The 20,268-nt window shown below is 29.2% G+C and overlaps 1 protein-coding gene across 1 annotated transcript in view; it reads left to right on the top strand.

Annotated features, from left to right (window-relative positions):
- Positions 1–204: 204 nt before the first annotated feature.
- The window catches only part of tei (teiresias), a 52,139-nt gene continuing 32,075 nt past the window's right edge, over positions 205–20,268 (top strand). The window contains exon 1 of the mRNA XM_067274379.1: positions 205–435. Within this exon, the coding sequence (XP_067130480.1) occupies positions 387–435 (49 nt within the window). The 5' untranslated portion in view covers positions 205–386. The remainder of the gene's footprint in view (positions 436–20,268) is intronic.

The raw sequence follows: 20,268 nt of genomic DNA, 5'->3' as shown, positions 1-20,268 counted from the left end.
ACCAACGCCGATAGGTAATTTGTTAAGATGATGACAACTTCTCGTGTTACACTGGCAGTGTGTATCGAAGGCGGTCCTAACTTGTCCCAGATTCTGACAATCTGCCAGTATTACTAATCACACCGGGGACCGTGTCCCTCTACTTCAGACACCCTTTCTCCTTCTATCATTTAGGAACGGTCCGCGTGACGTCACAATGGTATCAAAGCACGCACAGCCTCGTGGTTCAGTGATCTAACAGTGGCACTCGCACCGGAGAATCGGTCGGCCGGATATCTTGGTCGTCTGTAGCAAACATCTAATGTCGGACAGAGCAAAACTTGGACCCATGTTAACTCCGTGACCACCACGGACATGTCTGAAGGCACCAAATTAACGGTGCAAGGATGAGATACCGGCGAAGTGTGGCTACTGTTCAGTTGTTCGCCATTGTGGGTGAGTTATTCTTATAAAATATCCGCGATTTTATACATCAACCAATTTAATATTTTATTTGGAGATTAGAATGTTGTCATCGCTTCTCTACTTTACTAGCTAATAGAAAATCGGATTTTTGTTAAGGCGAAACGCGCAGTCGGTAACTATAGGTCCAACACGCTTTGGTAATAGTTAAATACAAACGGCAAAATTATATTACAATTAACGAAGATTAACGGATATCTATCCGAATTCGATTTGCATAAAATATTGCCACCGTTGGCATGAAAATGGATGAGTCATTATGAGCCTCGGGCTTTGCTAGCTCATCACTAGTCTTCTGATGTAGGATCTTTTCCTAGTGGGAGTCGACCATTTTCTATACATTGATACATTTCAGATGAATACAATTTCCATTTAATTAGCACCCATGCATTGCTAAAACGTCTAACACGCAAAAAAATTATTTTTAATACTTTTCCAAGCTGTATTCATTTTCTTCTTTTTCTCTTACTTTTTTAAGATCCAGATTGAAAAGTTTTATCATGATTTATTTAACTGTTGACTTTAACTGCAATTTTTAAAAAGAAGATGTAATAAATGTATCTTGTTTTTAAATACTATTGTATACTGTATATACTGTATACTATATACACTCTTTACAAGAATAATTGCATTCTCGTTTATCGATTGACGTTGGTGACAACTTTAGGTGATGTAATTTATTTAGGTTTTGAGTACGTGACTAGAAACCATACATTTAAAGGAAAAAAAAACTGAAAGATGAAGAGAATAAATTGTTTAAAAACAGAGATTTACACCTCTCTAATCTTTAGATTAAAATTTACGATCAACAATTATTTCTAATATAAGTGTATATTTAGTTAATCTGTGTAAAAAGTAGTAAAAATGATTCTGGACAATTACCGTTAAAGTATTAAGCTTGGATTAGTAATTTAAATAATATATATTTGCGTATGTGTAAATTATATTTTATTAATTGATAGAAGAAATAAGAGTATTTAAACATAAGTCCTATATATATGTTTAAATAGGGAAGGGAAATCCTTATAATGATTATAATGTATACATATATTATAATCATTTATAAGGATTTCCTTTCGAGAAAATGATCCTGCCTACTTTTTAACAATAAAATTTTATTGTCTCTAAGATACCAAATGAAGTGTTATGAGCAAGTGTGATAGTTCTTCGTAGTCTAAGTAATTGTTTGTCTGCCTCATTATTAAATGCTTCCTGAATAAGCTAAATTCACTTTGGTTCTAATATATACGGAAATCCAAAAAGCGATAAACATTGTAGATTAATAAATTAAATATTTGAAAAAGAATGCTTAAATATACATTTTATTTTTTACAATCTTTTTCATTCATAAGTAATTTTTATCTAAACTATAGTAAAATGGTAATTCCTTGAAAGCTGTTAATCCATTGATTTTTAATTAAATTTATGTTTTAAATTTTTATACTCAAACTACATCACCTATCAAGACAAAAAAGTAATGAAATAATATGACTTCCAAATTTGAAATTAAAATTTTTGCTTTTTTTATAATAAAATTTTAAGTGTGATTTATCGAGAATTCTCATTATTAAAAGGAGTTTTTTACGTTAACTACAATTTCGATGTATCGAGGGATTAGTCCTTCGTAAAATGTAACTAGCTTAATTTGTTTTTTCTCCTTTTTATTGTTTCTATCGTATGTAAATCCATGATTGAAATCAATAGTTTTAACGAACAAGGAAAGGATTCTCTTTTAATTACTTTTATCCCTGGAGATAAATCTTTTTATGTTTTTAAATTATCCTCGTCTTCCTACAAAACAGCATTAGATTGACTTACTTTATGCTTATAGAATAAGCATAAAGTAAGTCACATAATAGATGCCTTCCTGCCGTTTGCGAAACAATAATTGAAGATATTTGATACATTGGTACCGTTATAAAAATTATAATTATGTCGAACACGGAAATTATGTCACTAAGAGAAAAATATTTGAATTTATATTAATGAATTTTAATTAATTTATACTTTTTCATTTTCTAAATCCTTGTTCTCTTTATTTCTAAATTAATTTTACTTGCAAAATATTTCATACATTATTTTACAGTCACGCAAAAGATTTGTAGGAAAGGATCTGGTATACTGCAATGGGTTAGGCGAGACTGAGATTTTTTTTACTTCTTACTCAGCTGACAATTGAAATTCCACATTGTTTGTATGCTGCTTATATGGTGCTAGTATATAAACCAACAACGCGACTTGGCTCTAACTGATCTCTGGAGACCCTAAGGGAAATCTTTTCAAATGCTTTAAGAGATTTCTTCATCCTACCAAGGCGTGTGGATCTGTAAGAGAAATTGTTTACCGGAATATCAGAAAGAAAACTAGTTTGACAAAAGTAAAAGCGATCGACTTTGATCAATACCTCGTCCATTGCCGCATCTGAGATGTTTGGGCAAACTGCAAACCTATTTTTGGAGAATAGTTCTCCAGATAAATTTCTTTGTGGCAAATCTAATTTGTAATTTAGTAAAAATTTGTTTAAAAATTTCAGCATTATTTTTCAACATATTCAAGACATTACTTTTCTTTGAGTTCGTGATTATAAGCTGTAAGACCTAATAGTATTTATAATTTATTAAATATTATTAACAGATTTCTTTATGTCGAATTTGAAGATATACTAGAGCATGTCATTCTTTTAAACTTTTAAAATAAAAATTTACAATATTTTAAACAAAAGAATCTATATTAAAACTTAAATATACCCTATAATTACTTTGTAGAGAAAAGACTTCTGTGAATAGAATCCAGTAATCTCTGATTTTACATCTTTTGTTTCTAAAATTATTGAATAAAAAATCAATTTTTATAGTAGAATTTATTTAAAAAGTCGCTTGATTACCCAAAACAAAGATTAAATTCTTTTCAATAATTTTTCGCTGAAAGAAACAGGTGTCTTTTTCAAAGAGTAATCACGAGGATAACTGGTGATATGTAACAGGATATGAGATCTGACAGTGTGAATTAGACTGACGAGAAAATGGATTATATCTCTGAATGTTGCGTTATTTTCAATGTTGTTAAAAATACAGAAGTTACAACTTTAATTAGATTCAAACTTTTATCCTTGATTGCTTTTAAATCCAGTTATCTCAGTTTTTTGCGACAGGCAAGAGCTTTTTTCACCATTAAATATAGGAAAATGACTTTATAATTCTTGTTTTCTTTTTTTTTTAATTGGATTTCACTTACATTACGGTTTAGCAAATAATGATACTATTTTGTAAGTTGTATAAGCGTAAGTCTATTATATATATTATCACTAAGTGGTAACCATTAATATAGAATATTCCTAATTGAATTTTTGCTTATCATTTTTCGAAATTCTAACTTGTGGTAGCTAAAGTAACATTAGTCCGCATCGTAAACTCGGAAGATAATCAACTAAATCACTTAATGGAGGAAAAATATTCAGCCTTTGGCCTAATGTTTGATATTTTTTTACGGTTTCTAATAAGATGCAAGGAAACAATGGTCAGACGGTCGTCATAGCAACGCATCCTAGACCGAAAATGGAAACAAGTAACCTGGCACATGTCTACGCCGATCGGACTTTATAACTGATTCCTGGTTTAATGTGTACTGGCATTTGTTAGATGAATGGGAGAAGGAATCCATTTCATGAGAAGGCTTTCTGAAATGCACTATTCAAAACACATTTCCGATGTTCTTTGCCTATCTCATTTTTGAAGACAGCTTATCTGGTTTTGCTACCGAATGACTTTTTGTCAAAGTTTAACTCTGAAACACTTATCACCGAGTCATCATCATTTCTCGAGACAAATTCTGCATACTTATCTCTTTTCTTCTCTGTCGAGATACTTAGATTTATGACTGTCACAGAATAAACTAAGGAATGAAAAGTTTGTATGTCATTTATCAAGAATACATACGCCCCGGTCATATTTAGAGGTCATATGTCATATAGAGGTGTGGTCAAAAACGCGCATTACTGACAGGATTCGTTTTTATTGTCTTTCCCAGCAATATTTCTTCTTTGGCTGCCAGTTTTAAATACGATGCTTTTTAGAGTTTAGTGAATTGAATTCCACCTGTACTAATCATATGTTGCAACTATCGATTTTTTTTAATAGTTTGTATTACCGATGTTGTAAGTAACTTTTAGTGTAAGCGAAGATAACGAATAGAATATATTTAATATTAACGTAATTCTATTAAGTTGTGAAGTAGTAAACGGATGCAATTTATTTACTTGCTGATTGTAAACTATCACGTAACATTTAATTATTTTTAAAACGTGAAAATGTTTAAGTTATTTCCTTAGAAGTGTCTTTGCTATTATGCAAAGACACTTCTAAGGAAATGACTTAATATAAAATTTTGTATTGTTAGTTTTTTTATCTACAGAATTTATTAATTTAAGAATTTGGAATGTTTACCAAAGAAGAAATAAAAGAAATAAGACATTACTTTCTCTTCCTTGTTGATTTAGTTCTGTGAATTTTTGTTTTCGAAGGATTTTTTTAGAACCTAGTTTCGTTGAGGAAGACAGAAAGTAGACGACTTGCCGCAGATGGACCAAATGACCTTCCTCGTGTCGTTTCCCATTTGGTTGTTGTTATTTGACAACCGACAGGCTGTACTCTATAATTAAACTCGCTTTCACTTTTGTCAGTGGCTAAACAAAACCAAACGTTTTTCTTCAGTAAATGGCGCATTCTAGAAAATCCACACACACTGTACGTGAATATGATCAATAAGATTGAACTATATACCTTTCCAACTTGGCAATATTCAACAAGAGAAATGAAATATCTTATAACATATTGGATACGGGATCATTTATTTTATCTGTAAGTTCGAAGATAGTCCAATCACGTTATATTTTTAAGTGGTTATAATAGGTTCAAATCACCTTTTGATGACTAGCTAAACGTAATTAATGAATTGTCGATTTTCCGATGGCTGACAGCACGTGTTTTCATAATTATCATTAATAATACTTGTCATTATTCAAAAGTGTAGTCGCTATTTTTGTTCGTCGCCAATTTACAATCTTTTGTCGAAATTTGATGATATATATAGGAATATATATATGTGTGTGTACGTAAGTTATATATAAGTGTATCGATCTTAGAGAATTTGCTTAGGCTTTTTATTTTTTCCCGTTTTTAATACTCCACACTCGATTTTTGATATATTAGAAAAATTTTTATCCTCAAGATACATAAACCTACATATATTTTGGTATGTAGGTGTAAATATAACAAAAATTCTGTAGTTTATAGAATGCACTTAGCTCTATATCGATATTTGCAGTTCGCCTTGCAATATGTTCTTACGGTTCTGTAAATAATCGAATTCTGGCGAAAAGTTATATTGTCGCCTGCTATGACACCAGCTGGATACATGATTGAACGAAGACAACTCAATGAACAGGAATTTCTAGAGATTCCGTTCTGTTATCTTCGTTTTGTTTCCCTTTATCGATTTTTGACAAGTTTTTCAAAATATAGTTTCTTTCTTATGCTACTTTATCGATCACGTAGAAAGTTATTGGTCGAAATTAAAAATACAGAATAACTGCCAATCCGTATTCTGTGTTCTTCTACGTCATTGATTCATAAAGTTTTGTTAGACAGCAATGACTATCGAAAGATGGGAAGCATCTGTGCACTTACAAATGATATATTACTCCCAACACAATAGCCGAATGCCTTTTAGTCTTCTGATCCTTTCGCTATTCACTATGTCTAATATTTTATTACGTATTTTTATCGTCTCCAGAGAGTTACGCTATTAAATTTTGTTTTAATTCCGATGATACAGTTTATTACATTTCAATTTATTGTTAATTATCTTGTTATATCGAATCAACTTGTTCACAGAAGCAGATAAGTTTCAGTCCCCACCATTAAGCGCTTTTTTTTTCTTAAATTACGTTATATGCAAATGCAGTGGTTACTATCTAATAATTACTTAAATAATGATAAGCTTATACTTTTAAGAATATTTTTGTTGGCCTCTTCTATAATTACTTGCAGTGTAAAATTCCTAACTCTCTTGCAAAAATTAATGAAATCATTATAATTAATCTTTCCTCGGCTACTAATCAGTGTAAATTTATACTTGAACTTGTAAAATTAACGAAGAGATAAAAATAGAACATTGAAAATTGAAGTATATAGAAACATTATTTTAATTCTTCTCGGAATAGATATTATTCTACAATGACAAATAATTTACGGTAATCCTATTTCTTATATTTTCTTTTTATTTATATTATCAAATAATATCATATATTATTTTATAGTTTCTAACGTTTCTATGCTCTTTGTTCATATGAATAGAAAATTAGTTTAGATGCAACTTTTGTACTAAAATAAAACGAATTTTGTCGAGTTCATATACTGTAAGTTGACGTATTCTAGAGTTTATAGAAAAAGTTTTACTGATATAAAATGAATTTCAGTTATTACCGAAACACATGCAAGAAATGTGCATAAATTTCACGAGTTATTATTATTATTATTATTATTTTAAAATTTTTTCATTAGATATCTGAAAGTTTAGATTTATAATTAATTAATAAATTTTTATAAACCAATCTTTTTAATTAATGCGTTTATTAATTTAGTATAAAGTAGTAATAACACAACAAAAATATTCTCGAAGAAGAACTAAACAAAATGAAAAATAATTTAATGAAAACACCTGGAGAAGTCTTTTTTCTTCTTAAAAAAAGTATGTCTTGTGTAAATATTGTATACATTTTTTAAGTACAGTTAATTTAAACTAAACTGATACAAGTTATGTTTTCTGTATTATTTTGTTCTCGATTTTATCAGATTCGATTATTGTTCTCTGTAACTTAATTATTAGTAACTACGGAGCTACGGTGAGTTTATTGGAGAATCTGTTCTTGTTTTGATAATACAGTTAACTCTGTTTCTTTCCGTTCAGTTTAATCGGAAGTAAATAGAGACAGCATTTATTCTTCAATTCCCCAGAGCAGGGGGGAGAAGAATGGACAACATACTTCCCATCATTCTTTGCAATCTTATGGCACACCCACCTTCATATCCATGGTCTGTCACACCCAGTTTCACAATGACACGTTTCTGATTATCGAAACAACAGATTTCTTACCGGGAGATCTTACGCGGAATTTGCATCAAAAACTCCTATAATTAAATGTGATTTAACGTTAGTAATTGTAACAATTACGGCTTGACATTTAAATGTATTGAATATTAACTTGTAAAGCGATTCCTTCGTATAGATTATAGAACAACAGGTATCGCGATGTTTCAACGGCCACCTGTTATTCAATCTATGCATTGTTGAGATACACTTAGCATTTATGTTATATGTTATATGCGCTAATCGTCACTAAACTCTAAATGACATTGGAATATGATGTTGGCTGCTTGCCAACGACGTATCGATGCATTTGATTATTATTATACATTTTAACTCTTAAAACTTGTTTATTTAATTTCATTTAACGTCACATTCGGAACAAATTATATAAATTGGAATTTATCATCGATAATGCATTAGTAGATAAATAATAATTTATTCAATGCGTAAATAAATGTTTAAAAAAATCACTAAAATGCCTCACTACTTGCTGAATAAATTATAATTCCAATAAGAGTCGTTATCAAATTATTACCAAACGTATTGTAATTTTTGTATTGGGTAGTTTTTGGTATTTCCAAGAATTATGAGTAGCGCAACCAGTTACTAGACTATTTCGTGATGTAATGTAATTTACATAATTATATAGTTACAGAAATGATTTAAAAGATATAAATCATATAATACAATTTGCCTTTTATGTTTACAACGTGTAATATTCGAAAATACGATGATCCTAATTATTTTCAAAGTCAGAAATTGAAGTATATCTATAAATTTTTGATGCTATCGGTAAATGGATTTGTTGTTTTAACTCGACAAGAATCTCTGTGGAGATTATAACGATTATTATTAGAATGTTTGGGCACTGAATTTTACGAGAAAAGTTTAATGTAAATTAATGTCTGATACATATGAGAGAAACATTGCAGGGAAAATCAACAACTAACAAGAGAGCTATTCTTACCAAGGTTTATATAATGCTGTGGTGTCTGTAATTCGAAGCGATGATGTCGTTAAATTCACCGATGTGGTCGTCATGTTGCCACCTACTACCAATCGATGAGGATTCTGCTCCTTCTTTCTATCTGATTGGTTGGCAAACTTTTAACTTTGCTTTTCACTACCATTTACTCTAATGTGATCTCATTTCACTTTAGATGACTTCTTAGCCACATCTTTTATTCTAAAGTCTAAGAAACGAGACATCGAACAGTTTCTTAGACGCAAGATGTCCCCTGGAAACAAATTGATCTTTATATCGTAAATATTGTCATTTCTTTAGTTCTCCGAATGGAAAACAATTTCTCTGATGAAATTAATCAGACGAGATTTAAAGCGACATTTGCTATATTGTGTGTTAAAAAGTAATTAAATTTGTTTTTAATTACAAAACTACTTAGATTTATATACGAATAAATTAATGGACACATTTTCAACATCGTTTAAACTACTTTATCTAAATTAACGCGATAAAATCTGTCTTACCAATTATCATTTGTATCATTTTAGATGGAAAATTATTAATTATTTTTAGCACGAAATTCAATTAACTAATTACTTTTTTCCCTTACTATTATATATTTTCTTAAGCGTTTTGGTTCATTGTATTTTACATAATTGCTGAGATGGACATTAGTTCTTACTTATCTTAAATAGTTTTGGTTTTTATTCATTTTCAAGCTAGGAATCGTGCCACAGATGAACACAAGAGCGATGCTAACATTTAAAATATCATTAGCACTCTCTAATTAGATAAACTTGTATTAGAATAATTTCGACTTAAGTCCATTTTTAAACTTTAATAGACAGACCGAGTCGTATTAACATCGAGCAAAATTAATGTTTTAAAACTCTTTCTATTTTTAAATTAAAATAATAAATTTCAACACATTATAACGCCTCTTCTAATCTGCAGAATTTCGACACGAAGCTTTTAAAAAATTTTTAATTTTATATTCATTCGTGCAATTTATTTTTTAATTAAGTATAACGAATCACATGAAATAAATTCTTTTATTTATAGCGTAACATTTTGAACCAAAACAAAGTCAAATATGTTAAATGGACGTTAAAACTTTTTCTCTGTACTCGAAATTTATCAAAATTAACTGATTATTTCCTAAAAAAATGACCAAGCACGTAAAGCAATTTTATCATATTTTGATTAACGACACAGTCTATTTCACGTTATGCCGTACCGCTACTCTTTTGGGATATTATGATGAATATTTAGATATTTATACTTAGCCTCAAAAAATTTTTTACGCGATTTGTTATTGAAAAAAGAGGAAATTTGTCGAGCAAACGACCACGGGGAAGTTTTTTACAGAATAAAGAAAAAAAATTTCAATAACTAAGCTGACAAATTTCTGCAATAAATGAAATAACGTGTAAAAATGCTTTCATTATGACTTTCTGCTTCGTTTTAGTCGCTACTTTAACCTTCAAACATTTTAATTAAAGTAATGATTATGCTTGGTTATTAAAAATGGGTTTGGATATATATTCGCTTCTAATTTTTATTTATTTTTTAACGTTTTGTATATTTATTCTGTCCTGACAACTTGAAGATATAATTAATAACCATTACCGAAATTATTTAAAAATTTCTATTTTGTTTAAACATTTAAAACGATATTTTAAATTAAAATAAATCCTCTTTATAAATATGTTCTAAGTAGAGTACCGGAATGAATTTCTATTTATAACTGGCGGTACTTAACCAAAATTCCTAACATATACAATTATAAATTCCATACCTTTATTATATTTCACAATCATAGCGAGACGATTATAGAATATGTAAATACAGTAAACTCATTATTGTTCTTGAAATCTGATTATATTATGTGCTAATAATTGCGTAATAATTAATAATCTATTCAATTAGCGAGATAAATGATGTGAACGGAGAATTGATGTTTAAAAACTCGATATATCTACATTTTTATCAGCGAATTATACGCAAGTTATAGTTATCTTATTGTATCAAACGACTTGGAAATTAATTAAATTCTATCCACGCATTTAAAATTGAAATTTGAAACAGCTACAGTTTTATTTTCTTTTTTTCTTCTGGGCGAGAATAGTAAACTGTTTTCTCTGTTTAATGTGCAGTATCAGATAAACCCTGTCAGAATTTAGGAATTTGAGAGAGTTTACGGTTTATCGGGAATCTACACCAGAATTAGATCCATCTAGATATTTCGGAAAATGCCCAATTTCAGTTTACGCCTCCTGGTAATAAAACCTTTAGTCCTATTTCCTTAATATGTCTCTTCTCTCATAATCATAAATAAGCTGTCAGGATTATAGCCGTAGAGTATATCAGTAGATTATAGCCGTACAGTATATCGCTGCCTTGGCGTAAAATGCTGAGCATATTTATATAGAATGATTAAAAATATATTGTCAATTATTGTATTGTAAAATTGATTTGAAAAATAATGAAGAATTATTATCAGAAAGCCTTAAATTATATCGAACTTTAAGGCTTTCTGAATTTTAGTTTATTTGTTAAATTTATATTTATATTTTATTTCATTTATTAAAGCATTGGACACACAAAACGGGAGGTAAAAACTTTTAAATAAATTTTCGTTATTTTTCGTTTTACTGCGCGTGAGTGGACAAAAATTGGAAATTTCGGCAAGTTTTGGCGTTCAGAATTTTATTGCTGGAACAAACTAATTTGAATTGTTACATTATCTTAAAAGAGCTTTTAAAATGAAGATAAATTCGAATTTCATTCCCGTTATGAATTTACATTATCCAAATGTTTTAATCTCAATTTTCATTTCCTGGATGTATCAAATTCTTGTCAAGCAGTTTAATGTTGAACGATTGTAGAAAAATCGATGTTTGAAGTGAAATGAGGGTAATGAACTTAACGTTGATGACGAGAGTCAACATTGTTCATGTTTGACGATAGAATTAGCGATCTTTTCAATCAAACTAATCATCTTTAACGATTTCATTAACTTTTCGACCTCGGGTACTTCTTGCGGCCGATTTTACATATCCGCAATACAAATTCGAGACAAAAGAGAAGCGTGGTTAAAAATTAAATACAAATTAATATTTGGTGACCTGAAGTTTGCTCCACTCGCCAGTAAAATTGCTCTTAAAGATTGTTTTGCCGTTTAAACGATAAAGCACTCTATGCTTGGAAAGGCATCAGTTACCGAAAGTGCTCCTTAGAACGGTTTCTACTAGACCTCGGCATTTACCCCTGGCCGTGTTTCTACTTCGAAAATATGTTTCTCTAATGTTTTCGGAAAGTACATGGAGGAAACTTCTCGACTAAAAAATGAAAGCGTTGTCATGGTGATAGCGTTGCGTGTGAAGTAGTATTCCGTGTCCTAGAACTTAGTACAGGTGGCTGAACGGAAATTCAGATATTAAAGAAAGAGAGAGACAGAAATAAAGGGCATCGACAAATAATAAAGACTAAATAACATTTCGTATAAAAATAGGATGTTTGATGCGGGATTTTTTCTTGTATAAAAATTCTTTTGATCAATCTGTGTAAAATCTTATTACAAGTTATAAATAGTCGCTTCTACAATAGATGATTGAAACGCTTCGACGATTTCTATATCCTTTTTTGTATCATTGTTCATTTTCGGGAGTCAAATTTCTTCTCGGAATGCCGACTTCGAAGGCTAGTGATTCGCTTCTCGATCAGAAACCGGCATTTCTGTCTGTGTAATAGGCTACTACCAGAGGCAGATTAGTTCCTAAGTTTTTAAAGAAGCAAAAGCAAGATTTCTAATAACGTCGAACAGAAAAATGCAAATTTCTTTTCGGATCTAGATGCATTTTCAAATCAATTTCTTTTTCAAATTAAAAGTTTTTAAAAATCTTTTATACTAAACTAGTTATATATTCCATATTTTCTGATTTTTAAATCTTTCATTTTTTCCCCTTATTTCTGTTCTTAAAAATTATTATTTGCTTAAATTTATTTAATAATCGCAAGGTAACTCTAAATAACCATATATTTTTTTGCAATTCATTTATCATTCTACAGTTTTTTCAAATATATGGCTATTTAATGAATTTTTTTTTTACATGAATAGTTAAGAAACTGTTAAAAATTTGCTTAAAACTATAAAAAATAACTTTGTGTTTCATTAAAATTCCACGAAGAGAAAGTATCTAATTAACTTCTTTCAAGAACTTTATGATGAAAGTGATAATAGATTCAGCTCCGGTTGATATGCTACTTATAAACTAATCACAATCACGATGCATCAGAGTAATAGCGAAGAAACGTGCAAAGACATACACAGACTAAGTAAATGAAGACTGAATGAAGACGATGAAAAACAGAGCCAAGAAGTAGGAGATAATGAGCTGCAGGAATTTCCACTTAATCTGATATAGAAAGTGATGATAGTCTATATATCACATTCTTTATATATACCCTTATTGGAACAAATCCCCATTAGTCATTAAGATTCTAAGGAGGTCGCCCAACACCAATCTGTTAATCTCATTTCCGAGAATTGGATTTAGAATTTTTAGTTTGTACATTTACTAGACGAAAAAGCTTTAGAAAATCCACTTCAGTTCATTTATCATCCGCTGTCTACATGCCTTAAAACCTTCCATCGCCAATTGTAATTCCTGGTCTTTTATTAGAAATTAGTCGAAATCACAGGAAGATAAGTTCAAAATTTCGTGCATCGTACCAATACTATCTGGAAACGTTTTATTCCGAGTACCTATTGATAGCATGTCGCACTGTCACATTTTCATTCTAATCTGTTTTGAATACGTTCCAGATGTTCATACACTGTTACCGCCATTGATCTTATAATGTCGGAGGAAACATTTCACGATAATCTTCTTACGTTAGACTGAAAATAGGGAATCATTTTTCAACCAGTGGACCTTTCCTACTATTAAAGATTTATCTTTTTTCCTCCTCTGTTAGATAATTACTCTTTACAAACAAACGGAATTTGTTGACAAAAGATTTCTATTGCAATGCTCTTTGAAACTCTTGGCGTGTTCTAAATTCTTCTTTAATTCATATAACATTTTTGAGAAATCAAATGTGATAAGTAGAACGTAGCTAATTTTGAAATAAGAAGATGATACAAATATTTTTCGGTTTAAAAATTAAATTAAATGCCGAAAAACTGCCGTGTCTGCTAAAAATATTATCAAACTTAATTATTTTTAATTTAAAGAAGATCCGTGACACAAACCGAAACCGCTTTTCACAAAAAGTTAAAGACATTATATTAAAATTGTCTATTTACATATAAATCTAAGCGATAAAAAAATATGAAAACACGGTTTGCAGAATAAAAATAAAGAAAAAAAAAAACTATTCCGATTGACTATTTGAGTAGGAAAATTTTTATATTGATAGATAGTAATGATAAATTTTCTTTCTACTTGAAGTAGTCTACATATAATACTGACAAAGTGTAAAGTTTGCGATTCATTTAACAATTATGGAGGAAAGAAAATAATTCGTTCAATGCAGCGTATCTCATGTGTGCTGCGCATGAATGCACCTTCACCATGTTGGAAAAGAGTCTTTTCAGGGGTAAAAGGAGGGTCGTGTCGCGCGTTATGTCGAAAGCAATCGAAACTAGATTAATCCTTTAAAACTTCTGTCTCTTCCTATCCAAAAGCAGCTTCTCCCAACAGTACATTATTATTTTTTTAACGTTTGAGTTGCCTTTCTTTCTTGCATTTTAAAACTCGCATTATATCTATTTCAAATTGTTAAGTTTTCCGCATTCATAATTCACATCATACAGTATATTTGAATTTAATTTATTTTGTAAATATAATTATAAATAATTTCAATTCAAAACATTTTAATTATTTATTCTTTTTAAACGTCTTTGGTTTGTATAAATAATGTCAGTATTTCTATAAAGCTATTTATTTATATATTCTTTTAAATACTTGTTTTTTAAAGAGAATTTCAACCTTTGTAATTTTTAACTAAATTTTATTAATAAATATTTTCTAGTAGTATTTTATTTGGAATTATATATTTATATTAGTATAAATGTATTCAAATTTTTAAGTATTGTTAGTTTTCGAGACATATTCTTAATTTCAATGTAAACTTTTTTCTAAGGAATTTTAAATTTGTATAATTTTTAAATAATTTTAATTTTTATAGTTTAAAAATAAACTTTAATTTAAAATTTAGATGGGCTTTATAGAATTATTTAAATGAAATACTTTATAATTCTTCTATAAAATTTTAATTTACAAAAGAATTTAAAATGTTTAATTTTATCTTTAATCCTGAAAATTTATCTTTATTATAAATCTTTTTAGAAAATCTCTGAATAAAAAAGTTACATTTAATTAGTTTAATTATAGTAATTTATTAAAATTGTGTTTTTTTTGTACCATTTATATTTTTAATACCATTGTATTTTATTAAATTACTGGAAAATGTTTAAGAAAAATTTTATTCATTTTTATATTCTTATAATAATTAAATTTCTATTCAATTAAAAAACAGATTTAATTGATTTCTGTTTAAAAACGTTAAAAAATATAAAACAGAGTTTATTCATTCTTTTAAAATACTAAAAATACATTCAAAATTTATTAAACCATCAGTTCTAAATGATTGTATGTCGAAAAAATTTCTGTTAATGCATTGTTTGAAGAAATATAATAATAGGTTACACATTAGAGCTCTTAGAAAATAAATTAATATGTTATGGAAGTTTTTTGATACCAACTGTTTATCTGTTAGATACAAGAAAATTTATCTTCCTGTCGGAATCAGTGGATAAACGCCAACAAATTTTATTCTGTTCTTGAAAACTAAGAATCATTTTTCTTTGTTATTTTCTCTGCTTTGTCCAGACTCAAACCAACAATATAATGCCTTTTCTAGGCTTCTTTCTTATCTAAAAAAAATTCTAAAAGTTTATAATTTAGATTCATACTGTATTTATTAAAAATGAAGATGCATGACGAACAATGAATTATTTATCTCGATAAACTCGTTATTTTCGATATTCTATAATTAACTGATTACTTTTGATTAAAAGGAAAGGTATTTTTATCGTTTACTTTGAGAACAAAGAAGAAGCAGATAGTAAAGACAAGTTTTTTCTTTTTTGTTTGGTACACAGGTCCATAACAATGGTCTCTCCTTCTTACTCTGTTGCTGAATGATGGAAGTCTCTTGTGGAAAATGAGTCCGTTTGTATGCACAGCATCTTTATTGTTGGAATCTTGCCAAAGAGTATGGTTAGAAATTCAACTGTCTTATTTCTAAGAAATATTTTTCAAGAAAGAATAGCATACAACATATTCTTCGTATTATTCCATGTAGCATACTTCAGCTCCTCATACTGATACTTAAAAGAGAACTCTCGATGAATTGTAAAAATAGAAATGCATTTATTCTATTATATCTTCAAACTCGTTTCGTAGAATTTTTATTAGATAAAAAAAATTTTTTAAATAAATCAACGGTCCTCACAATTCTTCCGCCTCATTATTAGCGCTGTAATACGAACTGCTCTCTCATCTTCTTCGTTTAATTAACTTTATACTTCATAGCTACTCGAGAAAATTTCGGAAACAAAATTAAGTTGTTGGAAACTAACGTTGAATAGACAAAAGTCGCCTTATTCAATCACATTCAAGAAGTAAAGGAACTTACTGACAACAAACTATCGACAGTTCCCCGAAGAAATGTTTGCCTTGCAATCCTTTATTCTATTCGATACTAATTGATTGGATGACTCGTTAAGTTATGTAGTTCTCCTCTTTCTTTTATGTTTCTTACAGATCATTGTTAACAATTAAGTAGAGGAATTCGCTCTCGAAAATGGAATATTCTGCAAATTATTTTAATTTCTGTTATTGTTGATCCAGATATTGAATTCTTAAATGGAATAGATAAATTGTAATTTTCCTTTATACACATTAAAGATCGTTTTATAAAATTAAATCTTTATTTAAAATGTACGGTGAGCGGTATCAAAAACTTCCTTATTAATATTAATTACTATAGAGTTACATTTAATGGATATCGAATAATATAAATGTAACTATACCTATAACGCAATTATATAATTATTACATATGAAAACATTACATCAGTATTATCAATTGATAGATAAAGTTGAAATTTGTACGTTGGAACGTTGGAAAACTACCGCCATAATATATAAAATACAATATCATTATCGAAGATCCGGCAATACTTTATTACACAGCACTAATCGTTCTATATAAAGGATCTAGCAGTGTAAATCTGTGTATACACGGACATTAGTGTCAGAGGTGCAGAAACCATAATCCCAACATTGACGTAAATCGTCATCTCTTTAGTTTCCTCTAAATCCGTATCTGGATTGAATCAAACAAACAAACTTTGCACGTAGAAGTCATTTAACGAATGGTTTTCCAAATGGTTGTAAAGTATTTGATCCGACGCAGGAAAGATTTATCGGACGTGATAAGAATACGGATACATAAAGTGATTTCAAATTATTTCTTTTCAATAAATTTAATCTAATATTAAGGCTTCGTTAATAGTTGAAATAATAGCATTGAATACGGAATTGATTTCGAGTTGTTTTCAAATAAGAATAAGCCTGAATGCGAAAATCTTCGTAGGGTTTATTGTTAGTGATGAATTTATGTCTCGACAGTACTCGTATTTTGAAAAGATTGATGCCGTGCATATAAAGTGATTTGAAATCGGAATCGGTCTTAACTCTAAGAAACTCTATTAGGTTTTGGTTTCATCTCTATCGGTTCCAGATACACGAGCAGTTTACGATAATACCCCGAATGCCTTTTCGTCTAACGATGGAAACATTCCGAAAGATATCTCACTGTAGCCTGCAGCTTTAAAGCTCCATTCCTACTATTGGTCTTATTGTATCTAGTAGAATAGGGTGAGTTAATTGTGGTTCCAAAGTCGTTGCCAAGGCAACTGATAATCCACCAATCCGTCTTGTTGGCATCGGAAGAGAAAGACAGTCGATGGTATGGGCATGTCCCGTTCGTCTGTCTGCACCTGCTTTAACACAAAAGATATTGTGTAGTTTTCAATCCGCTGAATCGAAATTCGGGTATATCGTAAAATTCTAAAGTAATTACTGGGAAAGATTTTTATAATTCCTTATATATGAAATGTCCCTTTAGGAAAAAACAGTTCGTCAAAAAAAGGAACTATAAGCAATGAGAAATTGCACATCGGGTCTGAAAATAATGTAGTTTTTCTATAACGAAAAAATAGATTTTATATTATATATAAAAATGTATAACGAATATTGTAAAAACAATTTTCAGATAGCATTATGTAATTTAAAACAAATTATACTGCAATGTATTTTTATACATTAAGAAGCAACAAAGTTTTATGATAACAAATAATAGTTAAAACATGAAATTTTACCGAAAATATATAAAAATTTTAAAATACTTCTAGGAGAAATCATATTAATAATTGTAAGTCAAATTTCGTGTTTATAATGATTCTTTATATAACGTAATTCCGAGCATTTCATTTGAATAATAATTTCTTTCGGGAATATTATAGAAACTACGTTATTAAGTTACATAGAATATTTAAAATACTAATCGTATTACATATATAATTCATTATTTCTGTAAGTCAAATAGAATCAAAGATTTACTTTATAAACGTATCTTAAGATCTTTTTGTTTCAATTATTTCAAATATAACACAAGTTATATTTAAAAACGTTCAATATTTAAGAGTTGACCTTAATTTTTCATTCAATATTTCAACAAAAATGTTTAAAAATTTTTCGTTTTATAGCTATAAAAACATGATAGGTTTTCTGTATAAAATCAGTGAATATAGAGCGGAAAAGAATTTCAAAAAAAGACGTGAGGCGTATTTCAAATAACATTACAGTTTGTGAATTTTTGTCTCGCTACTTTCCTTCTTGCATATAAAAACTTATTTTAGTAACTCACAAAGACATTTTGTTTCCATTCCGAGAACATTTTTACTTCTGCACCCGCTTAGAAATAAACACTGCCTTTGTTGTCATTCGCAGTCAACTCGACAGTTTGGTTTAGATGGGTCCACATGGCGTGTGACATTCAACGTCATGTCAGACGCTTGTCGTCAGCAGAAGTGTGAAACAGATGGACAGCCTGCTCACAATTTTTAGACAGTTGTATTCTTCAGTTCTGAGTAATGGTGCGTGAAGAATGTCTCAAATTTCATTTCTTCTAAAAAGAAAAAAATTTCTATGTATGTGACTACCTGATGAACATTCGTTTTCGAAAGGAAAAAACATTATGATCAGCAAAGTATTTATATAACCGTTTCTATAAATATTCATTATTATTTGAAGCTTAATTTAGATCTAAATTGTTCTCGTGAAGCGAAATCTCTTCAGACACACCCAATTGCATGTGGTCGAAAAGCATTATCTATATCATTAGCAGGGCACGTTGTGTGAAACTATGTATGCAATTGAAACTATATTCAACATTTCCACAAATTTCGGTTATCCTATCTCTTTGACACGCGTTATTACTTCAATTAATAATTTTTAAATTTTAAAAGATCGTATCGAAATTTTACAACAAAGTCTCGATTAAATTATTTTTATATATTTAATTGGGTTAATTTTTAATTCAAACTAGAATGATAATAAATCAAGTTTAAACAAAATTTTAAAGTTTTTTTTTGCTCTTGAAATTTTTAAAAAGGAACGAGAGAACTTTCTCGGCAATCTTCGCTTTGTTTAAACAAAAAACTTAGTGTTTCTAAACACGTAATGCTCACGTAATCATAAAGTGGTATAAAAAGAAGAGAGAGACTTAGGTGACAAGTTAGAAATTGAAGCCATAATTTATAGAACACTATTATATGTTGCTGATGTTCACTTAAATCATCTGTTCTTGTAAAATTTTTCTTTATCGATTTTCAGATTGTAGACTTGATAAAACGCTTCAAAGTTTAAGTGTAAAAAATCCAATTTATAATTAAGTTTTCTTCTAATTATAATTAGTTTCCATTACACAATAATATATTTTTAAAAAGGGTATAGTTTCTCGATTATATAATTGAAATAGATTTGTAAAACACAAACTAGCATATCAAGTCATTTGTTTAAAGTACAGAGCAATTTAAGATTGCTAGAAGTATTAGTTTTATGCGGTGTGAATGTAACAACTCTTCAGAGACCGGTCTTCCATTGTCGTGCCTATTAGATCAGATGAGAACATGGTTGACTGTTATGTCTCCCACAGTAGAAGTAAAACTGGTTCGTTGTTCCAGTCAGCATGCGTCTAGTTAGATGCCGTTCAAAGACATGTAAGGATAAATATTAGAAAGGGAGTTAATGGAAGAAATGATGTAAGAACACTTCCAAATGCAGAATTTGATTTACTATTTTTTCCTTCTTTTAAATAAGATAAGAAGTGAAAAGTAGAAGATATACATTTTGTCTTATCAGCCTTTTCTTTTTTGACAGCTGCATTTCAGCTGTTAACAGGCTGTTAAGAAATGTGATGATGGAAATACTTGATGATCTTTTTCTTATTTTCCAGAATATTTCTCTATTCTATTTGTAAACTTACGCATTTCGACAAAGCTTAAAGTGTATCAATTTATTTAAGTTTTATCATATTTTACAGTCCAAAGAAATTATT

Source organism: Centruroides vittatus, unplaced genomic scaffold (genome assembly GCF_030686945.1).
Source record: "Centruroides vittatus isolate TY-2023 unplaced genomic scaffold, ASM3068694v2 contig_549, whole genome shotgun sequence".
In the NCBI taxonomy this organism is placed as follows: domain Eukaryota; kingdom Metazoa; phylum Arthropoda; class Arachnida; order Scorpiones; family Buthidae; genus Centruroides; species Centruroides vittatus.
The sequence above is the reverse complement of the archived record's forward strand: the minus strand, read 5'-3'. Positions and strand labels throughout refer to the sequence as shown.